The sequence below is a fragment of the Manihot esculenta genome, chromosome 8 (assembly GCF_001659605.2).
Source record: "Manihot esculenta cultivar AM560-2 chromosome 8, M.esculenta_v8, whole genome shotgun sequence".
Lineage (NCBI taxonomy): Eukaryota > Viridiplantae > Streptophyta > Magnoliopsida > Malpighiales > Euphorbiaceae > Manihot > Manihot esculenta.
The window spans coordinates 4556663-4578986 of record NC_035168.2 but is presented as its reverse complement, the minus strand read 5'-3'; the positions used below and the strand labels follow the sequence as shown (position 1 = coordinate 4578986).

At 34.9% G+C, this 22324-nt stretch overlaps 3 protein-coding genes across 7 annotated transcripts; 2 read left to right on the top strand and 1 right to left on the bottom strand.

The window, feature by feature from the left end:
- Positions 1-2: 2 nt before the first annotated feature.
- Positions 3-2773, top strand: LOC110620692. Its single transcript, XM_021764513.2, has 2 exons — positions 3-1432; positions 1860-2773. The coding sequence occupies exons 1-2, from the start codon at positions 1090-1092 to the stop codon at positions 2186-2188; spliced, it is 672 nt and encodes a 223-aa protein (XP_021620205.1). The 5' UTR covers positions 3-1089; the 3' UTR covers positions 2189-2773.
- LOC110620993 (protein EMSY-LIKE 1) lies at positions 2755-21378 on the bottom strand. 5 transcript variants are annotated; one of them, XM_043958713.1, is made up of 10 exons: positions 21073-21378; positions 19219-19418; positions 18589-18698; positions 18379-18499; positions 17910-18134; positions 15570-15638; positions 13738-13983; positions 13592-13660; positions 3294-3356; positions 2755-2883 (listed from the first exon to the last, which is right to left on the bottom strand). In XM_043958713.1, exons 1-10 carry the CDS (start codon positions 21098-21100, stop codon positions 2770-2772), a joined length of 1245 nt encoding a protein of 414 aa, XP_043814648.1. In that variant the 5' UTR covers positions 21101-21378; the 3' UTR covers positions 2755-2769. The 5 variants fall into 5 exon arrangements, 4 of the variants coding, with proteins under 4 accessions (XP_043814648.1, XP_043814649.1, XP_021620667.1 ...); XM_043958714.1 differs by having other exon boundaries at positions 17910-18131; XM_021764975.2 differs by lacking the exons at positions 2755-2883; positions 3294-3356 and adding exons at positions 12604-13030; positions 13436-13499 and having other exon boundaries at positions 21073-21377.
- Positions 11249-12311, top strand: LOC110620554. Its single transcript, XM_021764343.2, has 2 exons — positions 11249-11591; positions 11983-12311. Exons 1-2 carry the CDS (start codon positions 11249-11251, stop codon positions 12309-12311), a joined length of 672 nt encoding a protein of 223 aa, XP_021620035.1.
- Positions 21379-22324: the final 946 nt, after the last annotated feature.

The following is a 22324-nucleotide window of genomic DNA, read 5'->3' as shown; positions in this document are numbered from 1 at the left end:
CTTTGCAAATCATTTGAAAGGACTTCTTTACAAAATCCTCAATATATTAATGTATGATATTGAAATTTGTGTATGAATAACCAAAACATATATAATAAATGGACGAATTTGCATTACATAGTCCAAAAAAACAAAGATACAAACTATGGATTTAGAAAATGGAAGAAATTTCAAGATTGCATTTTAGCTTTACCTTGTACGGGTGGAATTTAGGTAAGAGTTGAAGCATCCCTGCCGGTTTGCTCTATTCTTTCTCCCAGACCAGCAATCTTCCATTTCCTTTGCATTAGAAGGGTCATTCTGCCAAAGAAGCCCATTGCTTCCTGACCAAATACATGCCTTAATTCTTATTAAAAAAAATGCTATTATCAAATTGTATTACAGCCTTTTAACCTTTTAAAATAGGCTAATTTAATTAATTGAATTCTAAAATTTTAAATTTTATTTATACTTTAGTCCTTAAATTATTACATTACAAAATCTTAATAGTACACAAAATTGTAATTTTTCAAATAATTAGGGACCAAAATACATTTTAATATGTTAAAAAAATTGTAATTAACCCATAAGTTAACGAATCATTCATGCAAGAACAAAATAACTACCCGGACGTTGAGGATCATAACAATTTCTTATCAAAAATTTTAATTTTCTCTTCTCAAAGAAAAAAGGAAAAATTTAATTCCCAACAATTTTAAGAAATAGATTCTATACGTGGGAATGAAGTTGAGTCTCCAAATGGGATTTAATTAGTTTCCTGTTGAATGTCAGTGTTTTCCTATTTTAGATCCTTTCAAGTTAGTATCCTTGTCAAAATGGTTTGGTATAAACTCCACTGGAATAAATAATAACAGTAATAACAACAGTATTAATAATATTATAAAAAAAAAACTGCAAATGAAACTGCTTATCTCCTAAAAATAAAATTTTCATAGTTATTTATGAAAAAAAGTTATCATTTCTTTTCGCCATCAAAACAATTTCAATCTCTACTAGCCTTAAGCACCTGAACTTTTACATTTTGATTACTACGAGATTTAGTGTTTATTGATTAGTGGCGGAGTTTTTTAAAGTTTCTTTGTTAAAGCAATGGAATCATGCATGGTCTCCACCACAGATGGGGTGTGTCTCCAAGGAAGAATTTTCAAGCCATCGCGAGAAACCACCAAAAAAGGCAGCTCAGGCACTGCAATTGTGTTGGTGCATCCGTACTCGAAGCTGGGTGGATGCCAGGGACTCATGCAGGGAATGGCATTGAGACTAGCCATCAAAGGTTTCCTTGCCATAACCTTTGATATGAGAGGTGTTGGAAGATCTACAGGCAAGTGTTCGCTAACAGGCTTGCCTGAAATCCAAGATGTTATTGCTGTTTGCAAATGGGTCTCCCAGAACTTGCCTGCTAAAAAGATTTTGTTGGTGGGTTCCTCTGCAGGTATGCCTCTTGTTCATAAATCTCATTCACTCTGGCATGGTGGACAATTTGGACTCTTCCGGTGTAAATTTACATTTATTACTATTATTATTAAAAAAATTTATTATTTAGTTTTATATTTTGTGAAAACTTATTAATTGATTTTTTAATTTTAAAAAATATATTAAAACATTTTAAAAATTTATTGATTAGTTTTGTAATTTGAAAAAAATCATTAGTTAATTCATTATTTTACTATTTAAATTTTATTTTTTTAAAATACTTAATTAATTAATAAATTTTTGAAAATATCATCGATATTTTAATTTATTTTTAATTTATTTACCATAGAATAACTAATGAATTTCAACACGCGGAATCAAATAGTAATTTGCCCTTATTATTTTGCCTGCTTTCTGGCTAAGAAGGTTCGTTTTGTTGGCTGTAGGAGCTCCGATTGCTGGTTCAGCAGTTGATCAGCTGGAGGAAGTGATTGGGTACGTGAGTATTGGTTACCCATTTGGATTGGCAGCCTCTGTTCTGTTTGGGAGACACCATAAAGCAATTTTACGATCAAGAAAACCAAAATTATTCATAATGGGCACCAAGGATGAGTTCACAAGTTTACAACAGTTGGAGAAGAAGCTGATGTCTGCTTGTGGTCTTGTTCAAGCCCATCTTATTGTAGGAGTCGGCCACTTTGAAGTCGAGGGTCCTGCTTATGATGCTCGGATGGCAGATCTAATTATGGGTTTTGTTGCACCATTGATGCAATGAGCAGCTTGATTTCCCAGCACTTGTTTGTGATGATAGAGATTAGCATTCATAATGACCAAAATACTCGTATGAACTAATCTGTGAACAATGGCTAGGTCAAAAAACTTCTTGGTTCTTCTCAATCTGCAATGCTCAACGAAAATGAAAAAGATGGTTTCATGGTCTTTAGGTAGGCATAGATTCAGACAAACCATTTAGCCTACTGATTTGTAATATTTGATACAATCAAGGATCAACCCAGAAGAATAAGCAACCATTGTAACATCAAAAATCAAATCTTTAAATTTCATTTCATTAGATGCCAATGCATAATTTTACAATATGGTCGACACCTATGAATGAAACAATTTTCAATTTGCTCAACTAAATTTGAAAATATCACTGTCTACAAAGTCACCGCTTCTACCTTGAAGGTAAAAACCAAGTGGCTATTTTCCTAAGGAGTGTGCATAAAAAGTTAGGCCATGTTTGTGTTACAAGTATGGAAATTCTCTATTGAATAGATCAGAGGTACAAATCCAACCAGGTATGGAAAACAATGTCACACAATCTTGCCTGGTTGATGAAATTTGATCACTAAATTAACAGTTCAACCATGAGCCCTTCCTTTGATCATCATTGAAATTTTCTGCCAAATTCTTTCTCTCAACCTCTATCCCCATCCATTGCTTGGCCATGCAAGAATTGGAAGTCACCTGATATGGAGCGCAAAGGTAGGTAAAAGGAAGGAATTTAAAGAGATTCACATAACCAAAATCATCAAACAATATAATGCCGACTGGACATGCAGGGTATCTTTCAGACAGCCAATACAATTATTCTCTACAACTTGGAAATTTTCTCCTCATTGGTCTATTATCTATGACCCTAAACCTGTTTCCCAAGCACCTGGGTGCTGACAAATTTGAAAATAGTCCCTCAAATTTCCATTATAATAATTAAAAAATAATGATCCAAGAATTCAACAAGTTAAGAGGATGAACAACACTTTGGTTAATGAAAAGAATAACAGACTATTTTTTCAGCACAGGTTGAGTACAGAGGCAATTGTCATCTCCAAGACAACCTGATTCAGATCTATCTCATGCATGCATATATTCATTACCACTTTCACCATCAGATGCATCTGCAAGCCTTCAATTGCCTCGACAAGTGCCTGTTCATGCTCCTTTATTGTGCAAAAAGTTGTCCATTTAGTAAACTCACAAGCAGCAAGGAAAGACGGGTAGACACATAGAACAATGTATGCATGTCTTACTTTCAGCATCCTTTTTGCCTTCTCAAGTTCATGGGGATCAGGATGATTCAAAGCAAAAACCTTCTCCACCTGTAACATGAATTTGCACCAAGAAAAATGAAGAAACTGACATGCCAAATGAAAAAGATGTCGTGCTATCATACATACCTCCTGAACTAATGTCTCCGTGTTGAATAATTCAATGTCATCAGAAACTTTCTTTGTAAAAGCATTCTGCGTTGGCAGAAAGTCTCTCCTGGATTCTCCCTTTATGGATCCTCCTCTCCCTCTTCCACCACTAGGATAACCAACATGGCTCATGGATTTCTTGATTCCATGGCCTGGCCCACCATGGGCACCTCGGAAGAGAAATTCCTGGGTCCACACCTTCCCATTGGATATCCTCTGGAGGTATCTGAAAAGATAAGGATACAAACATTTTCCTCTTTACAAAGATCTCACCTGGGAAAGAAAGAAAGAAACAGTAAGGGAGCCTTACACAGACAAAGCAAACTAACAGAAGCAACAAAGTTAAAGGTTATTACTCAAACTAAGTGCAGTACATGGAGCAAGTAGGTAAGAGAATAGGGCAGGCTAAAAGAAATAGTACTTGCACGTACAACAATTATCATGCCCAGAAAATCTAATCCAGTAACTTGGCTTGAGGACAATTTGCTTCCAAAAGCATACTGTTGATAAAAAGTGGCTCTGTATAATGTTGATATGATTTAAGCCTTAACCTCCTAGTAGTCACAATTCCCTCCTCTCCCTCCATCTGACAGAGTTAGAAAGGGAAAGGGGAAAAAACCACTGATTTACACTACAAAAGACAATCTTTGGAAGTAACAAATCATGCCTATATATTTACTGCTGAATCCTTAGCTTATAAACCTCTACCATGCATTAATCACCTGCCTGAAACCTATCACTGAGTAATACTTCCTATTTGTCAGCTCAATTTCACAATATCTTCTAATTTGGTAGTTAAGGTTTTCAAAATTTTTTTTTGTCATCCCAATATCATGCAATCATTTTATCGTCCCCATCGGATCAGAGTATTTATTTCCCAAACCAAAGCTTGAACAAAGTTGTTCATGTTCAATGTCCCAACAGGATCAGTGTACAACATATCTGCATCTAACAGATTTCTAGGAGAAAAATTGAAAATATAATGCTGCAATCATCAGAATTAAATGCAAAGTTCAAAAGAAAAGCCTATTATTTCCTCTCACAGATCACATAACATCCTGCTACATTTCTGAATTGTCCACTTTATTGATCGATATGAACAGTAATGATTAATTGTGCTCATCATCCCCTATTATTATAAATTTGACTAGGCATACTCCACAGGATGATTAAATGATTTTCCTTTATCATTTGTCCTTACAAAGCAAAGCTCAACACTGGACTCACAATTTTGCAGTAAGAAGAGATTATCTGAATCAAAATATCGTATCTTGCCATGAAATCAGAGTGTCAGTGCATAATAGGTGTGCTTTAACAATTGCTCAACTTAGATAAAAATAAAGTAATGCTCATTTAGATTCAGCCCAACACAATATGGCCTATGGCAAGACTATTAAAACTAATATTCATGCTTCAATAGAGCCTAATGGTGAGATCATGAATCTGAAAAACAAATTTAAGCATCTTGTCTCTCAAACTGATAACAAACAATAGAAGTCAGCATTCCTTGAAATTGTAAATAATTTGTAACAGTCCAATTTGTTCAATCACAAGACTACATGAGGCCCCAACCAACCTCAGTTGTGCCTCCTTCCATGGCCAACCTCACAGCTCTCAAGTTCTAATAGTACAAGGGAAATTAAGTTCTGTGGACATTTTGCAGGCATCTGAAAATAACCTTACCATCTAGATAAGATTCGTTATATCCATTTTGCCTGTGAACAAGCTTCCAAAATGGTTGCAGAATAAAAGAAAAAACTATGAACATGGAAGTAAAATGAGTTTCAGCTCATGCAAAATATCATAAAATTACATTCCCATGTCTCATTAGCTGTATTTATATGGTAGACTAGAGCATGTCGGCCCTGTAAATTAATACAATCAGGTGGCGAAGATCAAATTACAATCCATAATTCAAGAAAGAGAAAAGATTGAAAATAGGGTTACACGTTAACAATGACAGGAAGAATAACAAATGTACAATTTCAGTTACAGCTCTTCAAATTCTTAAGCTTCTTCTCCTCATGTCCACTTCCTCTTTGATTTTGTGCCAAGCGAATGGGATCACTTGATTTGCAACCTGGATCACATGCCCAAGTGATGTGAGATGGAAACAGCAAGTGAATACACGCTATCTGGGTCATGAAGCCAAAGGGGCTAGCTCAATCTAATCTATTGACTGATGAGACTTTTTTGCAGATATCTAGGTTGCTTAAATCAGTTTCATTTAAAGTTTATTTTTTATAGTAATTGTAATGATGCAAAAAGTTACGTAGCCAATTATAGGACAACTCACCGTAACTTAACTATTTTTTCTTACTTTATTTGTAAGAATTGTTAATTTCTCTTGTAATTTGTATAATTAGCTTATAATCAATGAATTATCGTCTCTCATTAAAAGAATGAGATAGTTAGAGACATTTTGAGTTGCTTTATTTTTTCTCAGTTCGCTACTCATTTTATATATCTATTTTTAATTTTAAATATCTAATTTCAATATTTAATAATCTATTCTCTGCTCCAATTCTCAACAATGATATCAAAATCCCTTATGCTCTTTAAGGGCCTGTAAAAGAGAAAAAACAAGTAACAACCCTTTCATTAAAAAACTTTAAAATACTAGAGTAGAGAATGATGGTTTCTAGTGGGTATTCTGCTTCTTCACCACCTTTATTTTCTGAAAAAGGCTACACGATCTAGACTGGAAAGATGAAGGTTTATCTCAAAAGTTTTGATATGTGGGAGGTGACTGAAACTGGTAGAGAACCGGCTCCCTTGAGAGATAATCAATACTCAGATTAAGGCTCATAGTGAAGAGTGTGCTAAGGGATTCAAACTTTGTCATGTCTTCATGCTTCTGTCTCTGATGTGATTTTCACAAGAATTATGGCTTGTGAATCTGCAAAATAAGCTTTGGACAGACTCAAGGAGGAGTCCTAAGAAAGTGAAAACTCAAGGCAAATGACTGTTCTCAACTTGAGAAGAGAGTTTAAGGTTCTAAAAATGAAAGAATATGAAACTGTGAAGGAGTATACAGATAGATTGATGGTTGTGATCAACAAAATCAGGTTTTTGGGTGAAGATTTATCAGATAAAAAAGTTGTGGAGAAGGATCTTGTGAGCCTGCCTGAAAGATTTAAGTCTAAAATCCATCTTTGGAGAACTCTAAAGATCTTAGCAAGATCACTCTGCCTAAGTTCATAAATTCTTTGCAAGCTACTGAACAAAGGAGATTTTTTTAGACAAGAAGATGCTTCTGAGGAGGCATTTGTTGCAAAACAGAAAGGAAAACAAGTGCTGGAATCTAAAAAAGGAAAGCAAGGCAAGCAATATGAAAGTGGAAGTAGTGCTGCAAAAAAGGGTAAATTTCCACCTTATCCAACCTGTAGAAAAACAAATCATTTGGAGAAGGATTGCTGGCAGAAAAATGGTATAAAACCTGTGCAATGCCATTACTGCAAGAAATATTGTCATATTTCTAAAGATTAGTCAGACGCAAAGCTCAAAACTAACAGCAGAGTCAGTAGCCTAATTTCATCAATGATCAACCTAAGCACCAGGAAGATCATTTGTTCTGGCTTTTCAGTCATATAGAGTTGCTGATAACCTCAATTGGTTCATTGATAGTGGTTGTACAAATCACATGGCTCGAGATGAAATCTTGTTTGTCTCCATAGACAAATTAGTAAAAGCTACTGTGAAGATAGAAAATGGAGAGATAGTTCAGACTGTTGGTAAGGGCACCGTTGCTATACAAAAAAAAAAAAAGAAAGGTACCAAAAATATTTCTGATGTTCTCTACATTCCTAATCTAGATGAGAATTTATTGTGTGTTGCTCGAATGATGCTCAAATGATAAAAAAAGGATATTCTTTATCTTTCAAAGACTTTTCATGCCATATTTATGACTCAAATTACTCTGAATCGTGGAGGTTAGAATGATTGGTAATAGCTTTCCTTGAATGTCTTGTGATGCTACTGAATCTACATGTAAAGATATTATAGATGGGTCTTGATTGTAGCATAAAATATATGGACACTATAACTTGAGTTCTTTGAAGTTTATGCAATTTCATGATATGATTATAGGCATGCATGTTGTTTCTATATGTGATGAGATGTGATCTAGTTGTCAATTTGAAAAATTGCATAAATACTCTTTTCCTAAGCATCAAGTTAGGAGGACTACTAAAAAATTAGAGATTGTATATACTGATGTGTGTGAGCCTATGAGTGTGCCATCCTTGAGCCAAAATAAATATTTTATCTTGTTTATAGATGACTTGACTAGAATGACTTGGGTGTATTTTCTGAACAATAAGAGTAAAGTTTTCAATGTGTTTAAGAAATTTAAAACTGTAGTTGAAAAGTAGAGTGGTTATGTTCTTAAGACTTTGAGGACTGATAATGGTAAAGAGTATACCTCAAAGGAATTTGACAAAATCTATGAAGATACTGGTATTCAACATCAACTTTTAGTTCCTTATTCACCTCAACAGAATGGAGTTTCTGAGAGGAAAAATATAATAGTTGTTGAGATGACTAGATGTATGTTGAAAGAGAAAGAGTTACCAAAGATGCTGTGGGCTGAAGCTATTTATATAGTTGTGTATTTGTTGAATAGCAGTGGAAGGGAAAACTCCAATTGAAGCATGGTTTGGATCAAAGCCTTCTGCAAGTCACTTGATGGTCTTTGGACCAGTTTGTTACATGCTTATTCCTGATGTCAAAAGGGTGAAGTTGGGTGATAAAGTTGATTTGAGTATTTTTTTGGGTTATGCAACTTCATCAAAAGGCTATAAGATCTACAATGTGAAAACAAAAAAAAAAAGTGGTTATTAGTATAGATAAAAAGTTTGATGAAGGAGCCTATTGAGATTTTGAGAAATAGCATATTATTAGAGTAGCAAATTCTCTGCAGCTAAAAGTTATTTATGGAAATTCTAGTAATAGAGATTTAGAATCTCAAAAAGAGTCTAATTCTGATTTAGAATATAAAATGAGTCTAATTCTAATTCAAAATCTGCAAAAAAGTATAATTTCGATAATGAAGCACGCGCTCCTAAATTCAAGTCTCTTTATGAGATTTATGAGAGGTGTAATGTGGCAATAGTAGAACCAAGCTGTTATGAAGAAGCTTCTCTAGTTAAAGAATGGCAGCATGCCATGAAAGAAGAAATTGAAACAAATGAGAAATGGAACTTGAAAATTGACTTCCAAATCAAAGGACAGAAATGCAATTGGTGTGAAATGGGTTTACAGAGTTAAAGTAAATCCTAATGGCTCTATCTTCAAGTACAAAGCTTGGCTTGTTATGAAGGGTTATGCTCAGCAACTAGGGGTTGATTATGGAGATATTTTTGCTCCAATGGTAGGCATGACACTATCAGATTGTTGTTGTCTTTAGCAGCCCAAAATTGATGACAAGATTTTACTTGGATATCAAATCTAAATTCTTGAATGGTTTACTGAATAAGGATATTTATGTGCAGCAACTTGAAGGATTTGAAATAGAGGGACGAGAAGACAAAGTGTACGAGCTTAAGAAGCCTTTTTATGGTATGAAACAAGCTCCAAGAGCTTGGTATGCAAGGATTGACTCACATTTGATCCAAAATGAATTCAAGAGGAGTAAGAATGAGCCAACCTTATATGTGAACAATGTTGGAGATAAATCTCAGTTGATTATGTCACTTTATGTTGATGATATATTGGTGACTGGTGAAAATTCTCAATTATGGGATGATTTTAAGCTGAGAATATAATTTGAATTTGAAATGTCAGATTTGAAAATTATGAGCTATTTTCTTGAATTGAAAATTGAGCAAGGTGCTAATAGTATCTTTGTGTCTAAAAAGGAAATACGCTCTTGAAATGCTGAAAGTTTAATTTGGATCATTGCAAGTCTGTGGTTGTTCCGCTTATTGTGAATGAGAATCTTAGCAAGGATGATAGAGCTGAACTAGTAGATGCTTCACTGTATAGAAGTTTGGTTGGTAGTTTACTATATTTGATTGCTTCTAGACCTGATTTAATGTATTCAGCAAGTTTATTATCTAGATTCATGCACTCTCGTAACCAATTACATTTTGCTGCGGGTAAGAGAGTGCTAAGATACTTGAAGGGTACTGTTGAATTTGATTGTGGTTTCAAAGAGGAAAAACTGTCAAACTTGAAGGTTATTTGGACAGTGATTGGGCTGGAAATATTGATGATTCAAAGAGCATTTCGGGAGGGCTATGTTTTTTTCCTTGGTTCAAATCCTTTCTCGTGAAATTCAAGGAAGCAAGAGGTGGTTGCTTAATCTACTGCTGAATATATTTCAGTTGCTGGTGTTGCAAGTCAATCAATTTGGCTTAGGAAACTACTACAGGATTTGGGAATTGAGCAATGCAAGTCTACTGTTATATGGTGTGATAATAAATCAGCCATTGCCACTGCAAATAATTTTGTTCAGCATGGGAGAACTAAGCACATCAAGGTGAAATTTCATTTCATAAGAGAAGCAGAGAAGAATTCAGAGATCAAGCTATTGTATTGCAAGTCTGATAAACAACTTGTTGATATACTTATAAAGGCATTGTCCAAAAACTAAGGAAGAAGCATGGAGTATCAAAGAAAAATCTCAAGGATAAGTGCTGACTGATGAGACTTTTCCTAGATGCTTAGGTTGGTTAAGTCTTAGTTAATGTTTTGTTTAAAATTTACTTCTTATTGTAGATGTAATAATGTAAAGGTTAGGTAGCTGATTGCAGTACAACTCACTATACCTTAACTATATTTTTTTTATTTTACTTGTGTGAATTGCTAATATCTCTTGTAATATGTGTAATCAGTTTCGTTTTGGTTATATAATCAATGAATCATTATCTCTCAGTAAGAGAATAAGAGAATTAGAGATGTAATAAGTTGCTCTATTTTTTTCAGTTCATTGCTGGTTTTAAATATCTAATTTCAGTATTTAGTTATCTATTCTATGCTCCAATTCCCAACAAAATCAGACATAACAAAGTTCCAGAAGTCACTTAGAGACACCCCTCTCCCTCTCTATTTCTCACTTTCACTCCAATTCTCCTACTCTTTCATCTATCTCATGAATCTCCAAAAAACTAAAGACAATCTCATACAAAATCATTAACACGAAGTGGCGCTACCTCTTTAGAACATCCTTAACCACCATATGCCACCCCCAACTGTCATGCAGGACAATGACCCTCTCCATCCATGAGACATCACACTAATTTACAATCCCCCTACTCTGATTCCCTCTACATATACGTGGGAATGAAGTTGAGTCTCCAAATAGGATTTAATTAGTTTCCTGTTGAATGAGAGTGTTTTCCTATTTTAGATCCTTTTAAGTTAGTATCCTTGTCAAAATGATTTGGTATAAACTCCACTGAAATATATAATAACAGTAATAACAACAGTATTAATACTATTATAAGAAAAAAAAACTGCTAATGAAACTGCTTATCTCCTAAAAATAAAATTTTCATGGTTATTTATGAAAAAAAGTTATCATTTCTTTCGCCACCAAAACAATTTCAATCTCTATTAACCTTAAGCACCCAAACTCCATTTAGTGTTTATTGATTAGTCCCCGAGTTTTTTTAAGTTTCTTTGTTAAAGCAATGGAATCATGCATGGTCTCGACCACAGATGGAGTGTGTCTCCAAGGAAGAATTTTCAAGCCACCCCAAGAAGCGACCAAAAACGGCAGCTCAGGCACTGCAATAGTGCTGGTGCATCCGTACTCGAAGCTGGGTGGATGCCAAGGACTCATGCAGGGAATGGCATTGAGATTAGCCATCAAAGGCTTCCTTGCCATAACCTTTGATATGAGAGGTGTTGGAAGATCTACAGGCAGGTGTTCGCTCACTGGCTTGCCTGAAATCCAAGATGTTATTGCTGTTTGCAGATGGGTCTCACAGAACTTGCCTGCTAAAAAGATTTTGTTGGTGGGTTCCTCTGCAGGTATGCCTCTTGTTCATAAATCCCATTAACACTGGCATGCTCAACTATTTGGATTCTTCCGGTGCAAATTTACATTTATTAACATTATTAGTAAAACAATTTACAATTTATTCTTTATATCATGGATCTACATTAAATTGTTATCCAGATTTTAAAAAATCTATTAATTAATGTTTTCATTAATTTTAGTTGTTCTATTAATTGGATCATTTAGAATAACGATGTTTTAAACTTTTTTTAATAATATATTAAATGAAATGATTAATTAATAAATTTTTTAATATGTAATATTTTATATATTTTTCAAAACCGATCTTAACTAGCAAATAGTAATTTTCTCTTATTGTTTTGCCTTCTTTCTGACTGAGAAGGTTCGTTTTGTTGGCTGTAGGAGCTCCCATTGCTGGTTCTGTCGTTGATCAGGTGGAGGAAGTGATTGGGTATGTGAGTATTGGTTACCCATTTGGATTGGCAGCCTCTGTTTTGTTCGGGAGACACTATAAAGCAATTTTACGATCAAGAAAACCAAAATTATTCATAATGGGCACAAAGGATGAGTTTACAAGTTTACAACAGTTGGAGAAGAAGCTGATGTCTGCTTGTGGCCGTGTTCAAGCCCATCTTATCGTAGGAGTCGGCCACTTTGAAGTCGAGGGTCCTGCTTATGAAGCTCGGATGGTAGACCTAATTGTGGGCTTTGTTGCACCATTGAAGCAATGAGCAGCCTGAATTTCCCACTTGTCTGTGATGGTAGAGATTAGCATTCCTAGCTGACCAAAATACTCGTATGAACTAATCTGTAAACAATAGCTAGGTAAAAAACTTGATGATTCTCCTCAATCTGCAATGCTCAACGAAAATGAAAAGATGGTTTCATTGTCTTCAGGAAGGAATAGGTTCAGATAAACCATTTAGCGTACTGACTTGTAATATCTGATGCAAATCAAGGATCAACCCAGAAGAGCTTGATCACAGAAGATAAAACCCAGAAGAATAAGAAGCAATTATAACATCAAGAATCAAATCTTTAAATTTCATTTCATTAGATGCCAATGCATAATTTTACAATATGGTCCAAACCTATGAATGAAACAATTTGCTCAACTAAATCTGAAAATATCACTGTCTACAAAGTCACCGCTTCTCCCTTCAAGGTAAAAACAAAGTGGCTATTTTTCTAAAGGGTGTGCACAAAAAGTTGGGCCATGTTTGTGTTACAAGCATGGAAATTTTCTATTGAATAGATCAAAGGTACAAATCCAACCAGGTACGGAAAACAATGTCACACAATCTTGCCTGGTTGATGAAATTTTATCACTAAATTAACAGTTCAAGAACCATGCACCCTTCCTTTGATCGTCATTGAAATTTTCTGCCAAATTCTTTTTCTCAACCTCTATCCCCATCCATTGCCTGGCCATGCAAGAATTGGTGTTCACCTGATATGGAGCGCAAAGGGAGGTAAAAGGAAGGAATTTAAGAGATTCACATAACCAAATCATCAAACAATACAATGCTGACTGGATATGCAGGTATCTTTCTGACAGCCAATATAATTATTCTCTACAATTTGGAAATTTCCCCTTATTGGTCTTTTATCTATGACCCTAAACTTGTTTCTCAAGCACCTGGATGCTGACAAAATTGAAACTAGTCCCTCAAACTTCCATTATAATAATTAAAAAATAATGATCCGAGAATTCAACAAGTTAAGAGGATGAACAAAATTTTGGTTAATAAAAAAGAGTAACAAACTATTTTCAGCACAGGGTGAGTACAGAGGCAATTGTCATCTCCAAGACAACCAGATTCAGATCTATCTCATGCATGCATATATTCATTACCACTTTCACCATCAGATGCATCTGCAAGCCTTGCAATTGCCTCGACAAGTGCCTGTTCATGCTCCTGCATCATGCAAAAAGTTGTGCACTTAGCAACAACTCACAAGCAGTAAGGAGAGACGGTAGACACACAGAACAATGTATAAATGGTCTTACTTTCAGCATCCTTTTTGCCTTCTCAAGTTCATGGGGATCAGGATGATTCAAAGCAAAAACCTTCTCCACCTGTAACATGAATTTGAACCAAAAAAGTGAAGAAGCTGACATGTCAAATGAAAAAGATGCCATGTTACCATACATACCTCCTGAACCAACGTCTCTGTGTTGAATAATTCAATGTCATCAGAAACTTTCTTTGTAAAACCATTCTGTGTTGGCAGAAATTCTCTCCTGGATTCTCCCTTTATGGATCCTCCTCTCCCTCTTCCACCGCTAGGATAACCAACATGGCTCATGGATTTCTTGATTCCATGGCCCGGCCCACTATGGGCACCACGAAGAGAAATTCCTGGGTCCACACCTTCCCATTGGATATCCTCTGGAGGTATCTGAAAAGATAAGGACACAAACATTTTCCTCTTTAAAAAGATCTCACCGGGGAAAGAAAGAAACAGACTGGAGCCTTATACAGACAAAGCAAACTAACAGAAGCAACAAAGTTAAACCTTAAAAAGTTTTTACTCAAACAAACTAGGTGTAGTTAAAACTTAAAAGGTTATTACTCAAACTAGGTGTAGCACATAGAGCAAGTGGCTAAGAGAACAGGGCAGGCTAAAAGAAACAGAATCTTGCACATACAACAATTGTCATGCCCAGAGAATCTAATCCAGTAACTTGACTTGAGTCCAATTTGCTTCCAAAAGCATACTGTTGATAAAAAGTGACTCTGTATCATGTTGATGTAATTTAAGCATCTTAACCACTCATTTGCACTACAAAAGACTAAATTTTTGGAAGTAACAAATAATGCTTACATAGCTATTTACTGCTAAATCTTTAGCTTATAACCTCTACCATGCATCAATCACCTGCCTAAAACCTATCACTGAGTGATACTTTCATTTTGTCAGCTAAATTCCACAATGTATTCTAACTTGGTATTTAAGGTTTTCAATTTTGTTTTTTCAAATTAGTTTCTTTTGTCATCCCAATATCATGCAATCATTTTATCATTCCTATCAGATCAGCGTATTTACTTCCCAAAGCAAATATTGACCAAAGTTGTTCATGTTCAATGTCCCAGCGGGATCAATGTACAACATATCAGCATATAGCAAATTTCTAGGAGAAAAAATTGAAAATATAATGCTGAAATTATCAGAATTAAAAACAAATTTCAAAAGAAAAGCCTATTATCTTCTCTTACAGAGCGCATAACATCCTGCTACATTTCTGAATTGTCCACTTTATTGATCGATATGGACGGTAATGATTAACTGTGCTCATCATCCCCTATTATTATAAATTTGTCTAGGCATAGTCCACAGGATCATAATACGATTTTCCTTTATCATTTGTCCTTACAGAGCAAAGCTCAACATTGGAGTCACAATTTTGCAGTAAGAAGAGATTATCTGAATCAAGATATCATATTTTGCCATGAAATCAGAGTGTCAGTGCATAATAGCTGTGCTTTAACAATTTCTCAACTTAACTAAAAATAAAGTAATGCTCATTTAGATTCAGCCCAACATGATATGGCCTATGGCAAGACTATTAAAACTAATATTCATGCTTCAATAGAGCCTAATGGTGAGATAATGAATCTGGAAAACAAATTTAAGCATCTTGTCTCTCAAACTGATAACAAACAATAGAAGTCAGCATTCCTTCAAATTGCATATAATTTGTAACAGTCCAATTTGTTCAATCACAAGACTACATGGGTCCTAACCAACCTCTGTTATGCCTCCTTCCATGACCAACCTCACAGCTCTCAAGTTCTAATAATACAAGGGAAATTAAGTTTTGTGGACATTTTGCAGGCATCTGAAAATAACCTTACCACCTAGATAAGATTCGTTAAATCCATCGAGCCTACGACAAGCTTGCAAAATGGTTCAGCATAAAAGAAAAAACTACTGAATATGGAAGCAAAATGAGTTTCAGCTCATGCAAAATACCAAAAAATTACCTCTTTGAGATTTACCCATTCCCATGTCTCATTAGCTGTATTTATATCGTAGACTAGAGCATGTCGGCCCTGTAAATTAATACAATCAGGTGACCAAGATCAAATTATAATCCATAATTCAAGAAAGAGAAAAGATTGAAAATAGGGTTACATGTTAACAATACCAGGAAGAATAACAGGGAGGGATAGAGTGACAAAGATAGAAGCAGATAAAATATAATTAGGTAGCACCTTTACTAAAACAAACCATGACCCTAAGACAACAAAGATGGTACTAATTACACTGGAAATGTAAGAAAACCTAAATATAAGCTCCTGAAACATTTTACTTTGTGGTGCCAAAAATAAAGCTCCTGAACTTTGCCAGCTTTTGGCATTTGAATCCTTCAACTTTCAGAGAAGGCTTTGCACTTTTAGATTTGAGAGCATCAGGTATTTGATGCAACATCAAAGAATTAAAAAAATTGAAAAAAGGGTTAATCAAAATTGAAGATTTTAAAATTGCACAATTTATCCCATAGTTATCTAGAACATGGTATGGGAATAAAGGCATAAAATGATCCTTGATTATATAAAGGGTAATTGGGCGCTCAGTCAGTTGGCATTAAGCTTCTAATCTCTTAATGGGCTGTACAACTTTAATTGCACTGAAGCCAACCAAATTTCCCTTTCTAACACATCTGTTTTAACCCTATCTTCTTCATACCCTTTTATTTCAACTTACTCAAAATCTTTCTCTTGGTTGTTTCTTCTCTTTGTCTATCATTAAGACTAATATACTTCGTTCCCCTTTCTTCACATTTTCACATATAAAGGGGCAAAAAGAGTTCGAGTGGTGATTCCTTCTGAGATTTCCACCACTTTCTTCTCCTCTCAAATGGGTCATTTCTCAAACCTTCTACCTCTTCTTGTCTGCTAGCTACATTTCCTTGTCTTCCTACTGTAGGGACGGCATGCACTATTCCCTATACCACTGCATTGTCGTAACAACAGCAGGAGAGCCAATCTTGACGAATTATGAACCTCCACTGCTGACAAGAAAAGCTCAGAACAAATGTACAATTTCAGTTACAGCTCTTCAAATTCTTAAGCTTCTTCTCCTCATGTCCACTTTCTCTTTGATTTTGTGTCAAGTGAATGGGATCACTTGATTTGGCAACCTGGATCACATGCCCAAGTGATGTGAGATGGAAACAGCAAGTGAATACACGCTATCTGGGTCATGCAGCCAAAGGGGCTAGCTCAATCTGGCAACTATGATTTATCCATTTATAAATCAGACATAACAAAATTCCAGAAGTCACTTGGAGACACCCCCCTCCCTCTCTATTTCTCACTTTCACTCCAATTCTTCTTCTCTTTCATCTATCTCATGAATCTCCATGAAACTAAAGACAATCTCATCCAAAATCATTAACACAATGTGGCACTACCTCTTTAGAACATCCCTAACCACCATATGCAACCCCCAACTGTCATGCAGGACAATGACCCTCTCAATCCATGAGACATCACACTAATTTACAATCCCCCTAGTGATCCTCCCTTGACAACACACTTCCAAGTTCCAACTCTGATTCCCTCCTCTACAACATATACACCACTACCAATGGCTTCACTATCAAGTCAGCAAATTTCATGGCTTCATTATCAAGTCATCATATTTTATGGCTTCACTGCATTTACTGACACTAAACAGGCCATCTCCTTTAAAAAACTAGATGTGATTTGTGGCCATTAGAAACAAACAGTAAGAGTATAATTTTCTCCTTATATGTACACTTTGTCTACAGTTCAGAAATCATGCATGCAAGTTCTAGGATTGAGGAGTAGGCAAAATGCTCACAGGGTGATCATCATAATGGATCGTGTATATTTGGTTATGCCATGGCAATGGCTGCAGAATTTTTTAAGAAATCCATAACATATTACTAAAAAAAATTAAAAAGGATATTTTATATATAATTAAGTTACAATTGTACCTCGGTCAGACAAGAATTCCAAAACACATATTACACATTTTAAAGTCTGGCAAAAAGGTACTTGATACTCTCAAATTGGGAAGTATAGGGTCTTGATTAACACACTTTAAGCTGGGGGGCTCAGCAGCCACACTTAAAAAATCTCGGGCAAATTGTTAAAATAAAATTTAACAGTTACAAAAACTATTGTCTCAAAAGTGGAGACTTTCACAGATCCAGAAAATAAGACCTCATCCATGCCATGCGCAGCAAGCACATGCCAAAATTTTCTTTTGTATGTAAGAATCCTTAAGACTAGATGCCTCATTCTCAGATGGGCCTTGCAAATGACTATGATGTATGCCTTTTTTATACATACCTCAGCGGGGTTGTAATCAGTTATGACGGCCTCATAAAAGCTGTTGTCCTCTGGCCATCTTGTCCACACTTTCCTTCCAATTAATGGATCAGAAGTTGCTGCTTCAGTATGTTCATTTGCAGCAAGGGCTCCAGAAGAACTACGGTTAACATAATGATTTCCAGCAGGAACACTAGAAGGGTAATGCGTATACTTCATAGAGGGTAGACCAGGCATTGATCCCTGCTGAAGAAAGTGGACAAAAAGGAACCCAAATTGAGGTCAAGCTGAAACTTAACTTTACACTTCTATTCAAAACAATCAACATTCTGAACTAGGCTGTCAGTCGCACTTCAATTCTCAGCTCCATGCAATAGTTTAGGACAGCTGCAGACAGGTTATAAAGCCAAGGCCAGAGAGAAACCAATGGATAGATCTACTGATATAAAGATGATAAAGTCTGACACTGCATAAACACAAGAAAATATACCGATTGGGATGTCTTCTGTTTTTTACGGGAGCCTGAAACACTAGGACTGGGTACAACATTATGAACTGGTTGTGATGCACTGCTCCTTGCAGCTTGGTGGCCACCTGTCTGTCTCCACTCCCTGTTAGTGTTTCCGACATATAAGCCATTTCATACTGACTAATAATTCCCAAATTTAACTATTTCAGCTGCTTTGCAGAGCATTCAAACCTGATCCTTCTGATGATCTCATCCCCATTAACTTTGGTCAGAAGCTCTCTGTGTTGATCATCTGATACTCTGAGCTCCTTCCTAAGTTCTGTTATTAAACCCTCCTTCTCCTGAAAAAGGACATGAAAGAGCATTTAAGCACTCTGATATTCACACTCTTCATTTTTCCATGTCGTAACCGTGTTGATACAACACTTTGTGGGATATGATATGGAATATGTGTCCAACACATATTCATGCACTCAAACACTTGATTGACATATTCATGCATAGTTAATAAAACATTCTTTTTTCTCAAAATGAAGAGTGTATTTTAAAAAATTAGTTATTTAGTTGTATTTTGGATGATATATTTGGTTGTATCTGATCATCTATTTTAGACTATAATTATTACTATATAATTTTATATTTTTATTCTAGTTTATTCTATATAACATAACGTATCCAAGCATTCTTGTCTAAACTTAGATCAACATTCCTGTATTTTCCATTTAGAAAATTGACAAACCAGACATAAAGATAGTCACCCATTTCCGACACTTGTATACAAGTCCAAGTAACATAGTTTAAATATGAACATAAAGGTGGAGAATTCAAGTATGCAGAGATGTGCAAAGAGAAAGTAGATACCCAAGAAATGGCATCAGACTGAGCCTTAAAAGCACGCAATACAGCACTGTAAGCTTCTTGCTCAAGGTGATGAATTTGAGCCTCCATGTCAGTGTACATTCTAGAATATGCGGCACAACCAACAGCAGATCTTCCGTTTCCTAAAAACCGTTCTCCCTTCGCAATTGTATTTTGATGTGGAGGTAGATCATCATCAGTACCTGCAGTTTGGGAACATCGGGGTCATGATGTTATTAGTACTTTAATTAAAAAGATAAAAAAAAAATAGCCATCACATATCCATAATTTTAAGATTGTAATTACATGCTAAGCTTCATATAATATCTTTGCACATGTGCAAATACAAAGACGTTTATGAGGTTATAAACACTTTCTTTAGGTCCTCATAAACTTTATTTCCAAATAAGGGCTAAATTAAGCATGGATTCATGGATTGAGTCGATTTAAATTTCATGCATCTTTAAATCTCCAATTGCTTCCATTTGTAATCGCTTCTTTAATAATTGCAATTGCAAAATAATTAAGCATAATCTCAGTATGTGTACATTTCATCATGTTATAACTTCCAAATATTTAAAGAATCAAACAGAATTCATTGAACAGATTTTTTTTCTTCAACACTATAGTAAACAATTGCTGAAAGTTTGAACTTTAGACAATTTACACAGTGCAAAAATGTATAAGAATATGCTAATAAATAATGCTCGAATAAAAAAGAATCTTAAAATACAATTAATTTCATGATGTTGACATTTTCCTTTTTCTTTTCAGATCTGAAATTTGAAGAGGATGCTGTATGCTTCTTTCTGTAACTATTACCTTCTTTTTTCATTAGGAAAATTTTCCTTCACTGAAAAAGAAATAAATGAATATATAAAGGCATTCATAGAACATTAACACCAGCCAGATTTGAATTTTTGGCTTCTAACCTGTAGTAAAACAGATACAGTTGAATCTCACCCTTTTTACAGGTTTTGATATCAACTGTTCACATTTTCTAACTTCCACTTCAATTTTCCCCCAGGCTTATTTTTTCTTATGCAGAACTAGACTCCTCCAAATTTTATTCGCATTCATTTACTATGCAACAATTTGCTCATTATATTTCAAAGTTCCAACCCAACTTTTACCATGACCAACAAATCCTGGCAACATATTGAGCCTGCAAAGTTCAAAAGAAGATAATCCATTTTGGATAGATAAGTGACAACTATGCAAACCTAAAAGGGACTTCATTTCCTCTTTCTCTTTTTCTCTTGTCCAATATTAACACGTTTAAAACCGATCGGGTAAAAAATTTTAAAAATTGCAGAAGCTTCAGGTCATGTAAGATAACAATATAATTAAGAACTTCAATTCAAGCTAACCTTTTTTCTTTGCCTCTTTAATAAACCAGTATCCATGTGCACAAAAAGCCATGATAGCAATTCAAAACATTTCAAAGCAGCACTAAGTATCATAAGCAAAAGGTTACCATACTATAAAAACAGCAGAAAGTGAACAAAAAAAAAAACAGAAGGCCAGAACAAGTTCTACGCTAATTAGATTTCACAAATCAATCTCACTCAATATCCAAACTTAAAACTCCAGATGACAGTTCTATATTTACTTTTCGAAACCCAGAACCCTAGTATCTTTCAAGAAAGTCCATTCAAGACAGAAACACCCAGTCCAGTCACCAACACCCCCAACAACAAGAATGCCCAATTAAATAAAATCCAGCAAAACCCTAACCCTCAAAACCAATTCCCACTATCACAACAAATTCAATAAAACAGATATCTTTTACAGCGTACACAATGCAAAAACGAACAAACGATGAAACAGAGAAGAAAAAGGAACTAGAAAACGTACCACTACTATCTGAAAGTTCATAGTCCATAACAAGAACCACCAGAAGGCTGCTCTGTTTCTAAAGCATTGCAATTGGCAAAAATGGAGACACAGAGATATATGTAGGGATATGGAGATAGAGAAAACGAGAAGAGAGAGGGTTAGCTGAGAGATTGATGGGATCCTCGAACCGCTGAAGGTGTGGGAAGGGAGAGGCTTTGCAGAGAGAAGGAGATGAATGTATTGGAGCGAGGGAGGAGCCGAGGAGGGACTTTGGACTTGAAAGCTTCCTTTACAGAGAGAGGCAGAGGGGGGACCTTTATTTCGATTTCGGATTCTTTATAGTTATGGTTTTACAGTTCGGGCAATGAAGAAACATCGGTCGGGTCAACCCGATGTACGTTGGTGCCCATATTGGGCCAGATTCGCCATTCTGTATCAATAATCGGAGTCCATTTGTTATTCTGGTAATTTTCATTCATATTCCCTTAATTTTAGGTGAGAATTAATTATATTAAAATATTCATATACTCTCATTATTTGAAAATCTCTATTTTTTAATTTTAAAAGCATAATAAATTATTTTTTACATTATAGAAATTTTATTTCTCGCTGTTGTAATAATTTATCCAAATAAAAGAAAGTAAATCGCCTTTTTATTTTTTTTTTTACCTACATCTCCTAATACGGTGAGGCCACCATGCAAGTCTAACACCAAGCTAGGAGGATCACGCAACACATGAACACCAGCAGCAGCATTCACAATCAATTTTGCCAGTTTATCATCGACCATAGTGGCTTCTTCAAAGCAATTGTTGAAACAAAAATCCCATGGGCAGTCCATAAGATGCTTACACTAAGTTCGCAAACTCAAAAACTACAAAATCTAATTCTGCTTTAATTTTATGGTAGCCAAGATCTCAAGCTAAGTTAAGACTAATTAACAGCCCATAGAGCTTTGCTAACATGGAGGTAAAAATCATGAGCGGAACATAAAAACCACCAAGCTAATACTCTAATTATAAAAATTTGTCGAGCGTAAATGAACCGGATCAAATTAAATTTTAAAAGTTTAAATTTAAATTTATCAAAAAATTTTTAAATTTAAATTTTATTTTGAACTCAAATCAATTATTAATAAATTTTAATTTTGGACGTATCGAATTTTTATTAAATTTTATATTGAATATTTAATGAATTGTTCATTTTATTTATAATTATATAAGTTTTAATTTAAAATTAAATAATATTAATTAAATAAATATATATATAT

Bases quoted from the DNA above. Each gene is read 5' to 3' on its own strand.
- LOC110620692 (XM_021764513.2), top strand. From the start codon at position 1,090: ATGGAATCATGCATGGTCTCCACCACAGATGGGGTGTGTCTCCAAGGA. The intron at 1,433-1,859 runs GTATGCCTCTTG...TGTTGGCTGTAG, and splicing joins GTTGGTGGGTTCCTCTGCAG to GAGCTCCGATTGCTGGTTCA.
- LOC110620554 (XM_021764343.2), top strand. From the start codon at position 11,249: ATGGAATCATGCATGGTCTCGACCACAGATGGAGTGTGTCTCCAAGGA. The intron at 11,592-11,982 runs GTATGCCTCTTG...TGTTGGCTGTAG, and splicing joins GTTGGTGGGTTCCTCTGCAG to GAGCTCCCATTGCTGGTTCT.
- LOC110620993 (XM_043958713.1), bottom strand. From the start codon at position 21,100: ATGGACTATGAACTTTCAGATAGTAGTG. The intron at 13,661-13,737 runs GTATGTATGGTA...TTCATGTTACAG, and splicing joins CAGAGACGTTGGTTCAGGAG to GTGGAGAAGGTTTTTGCTTT. The intron at 3,357-13,591 runs GTAAGACCATTT...TGCACAATAAAG, and splicing joins AGGCAAAAAGGATGCTGAAA to GAGCATGAACAGGCACTTGT.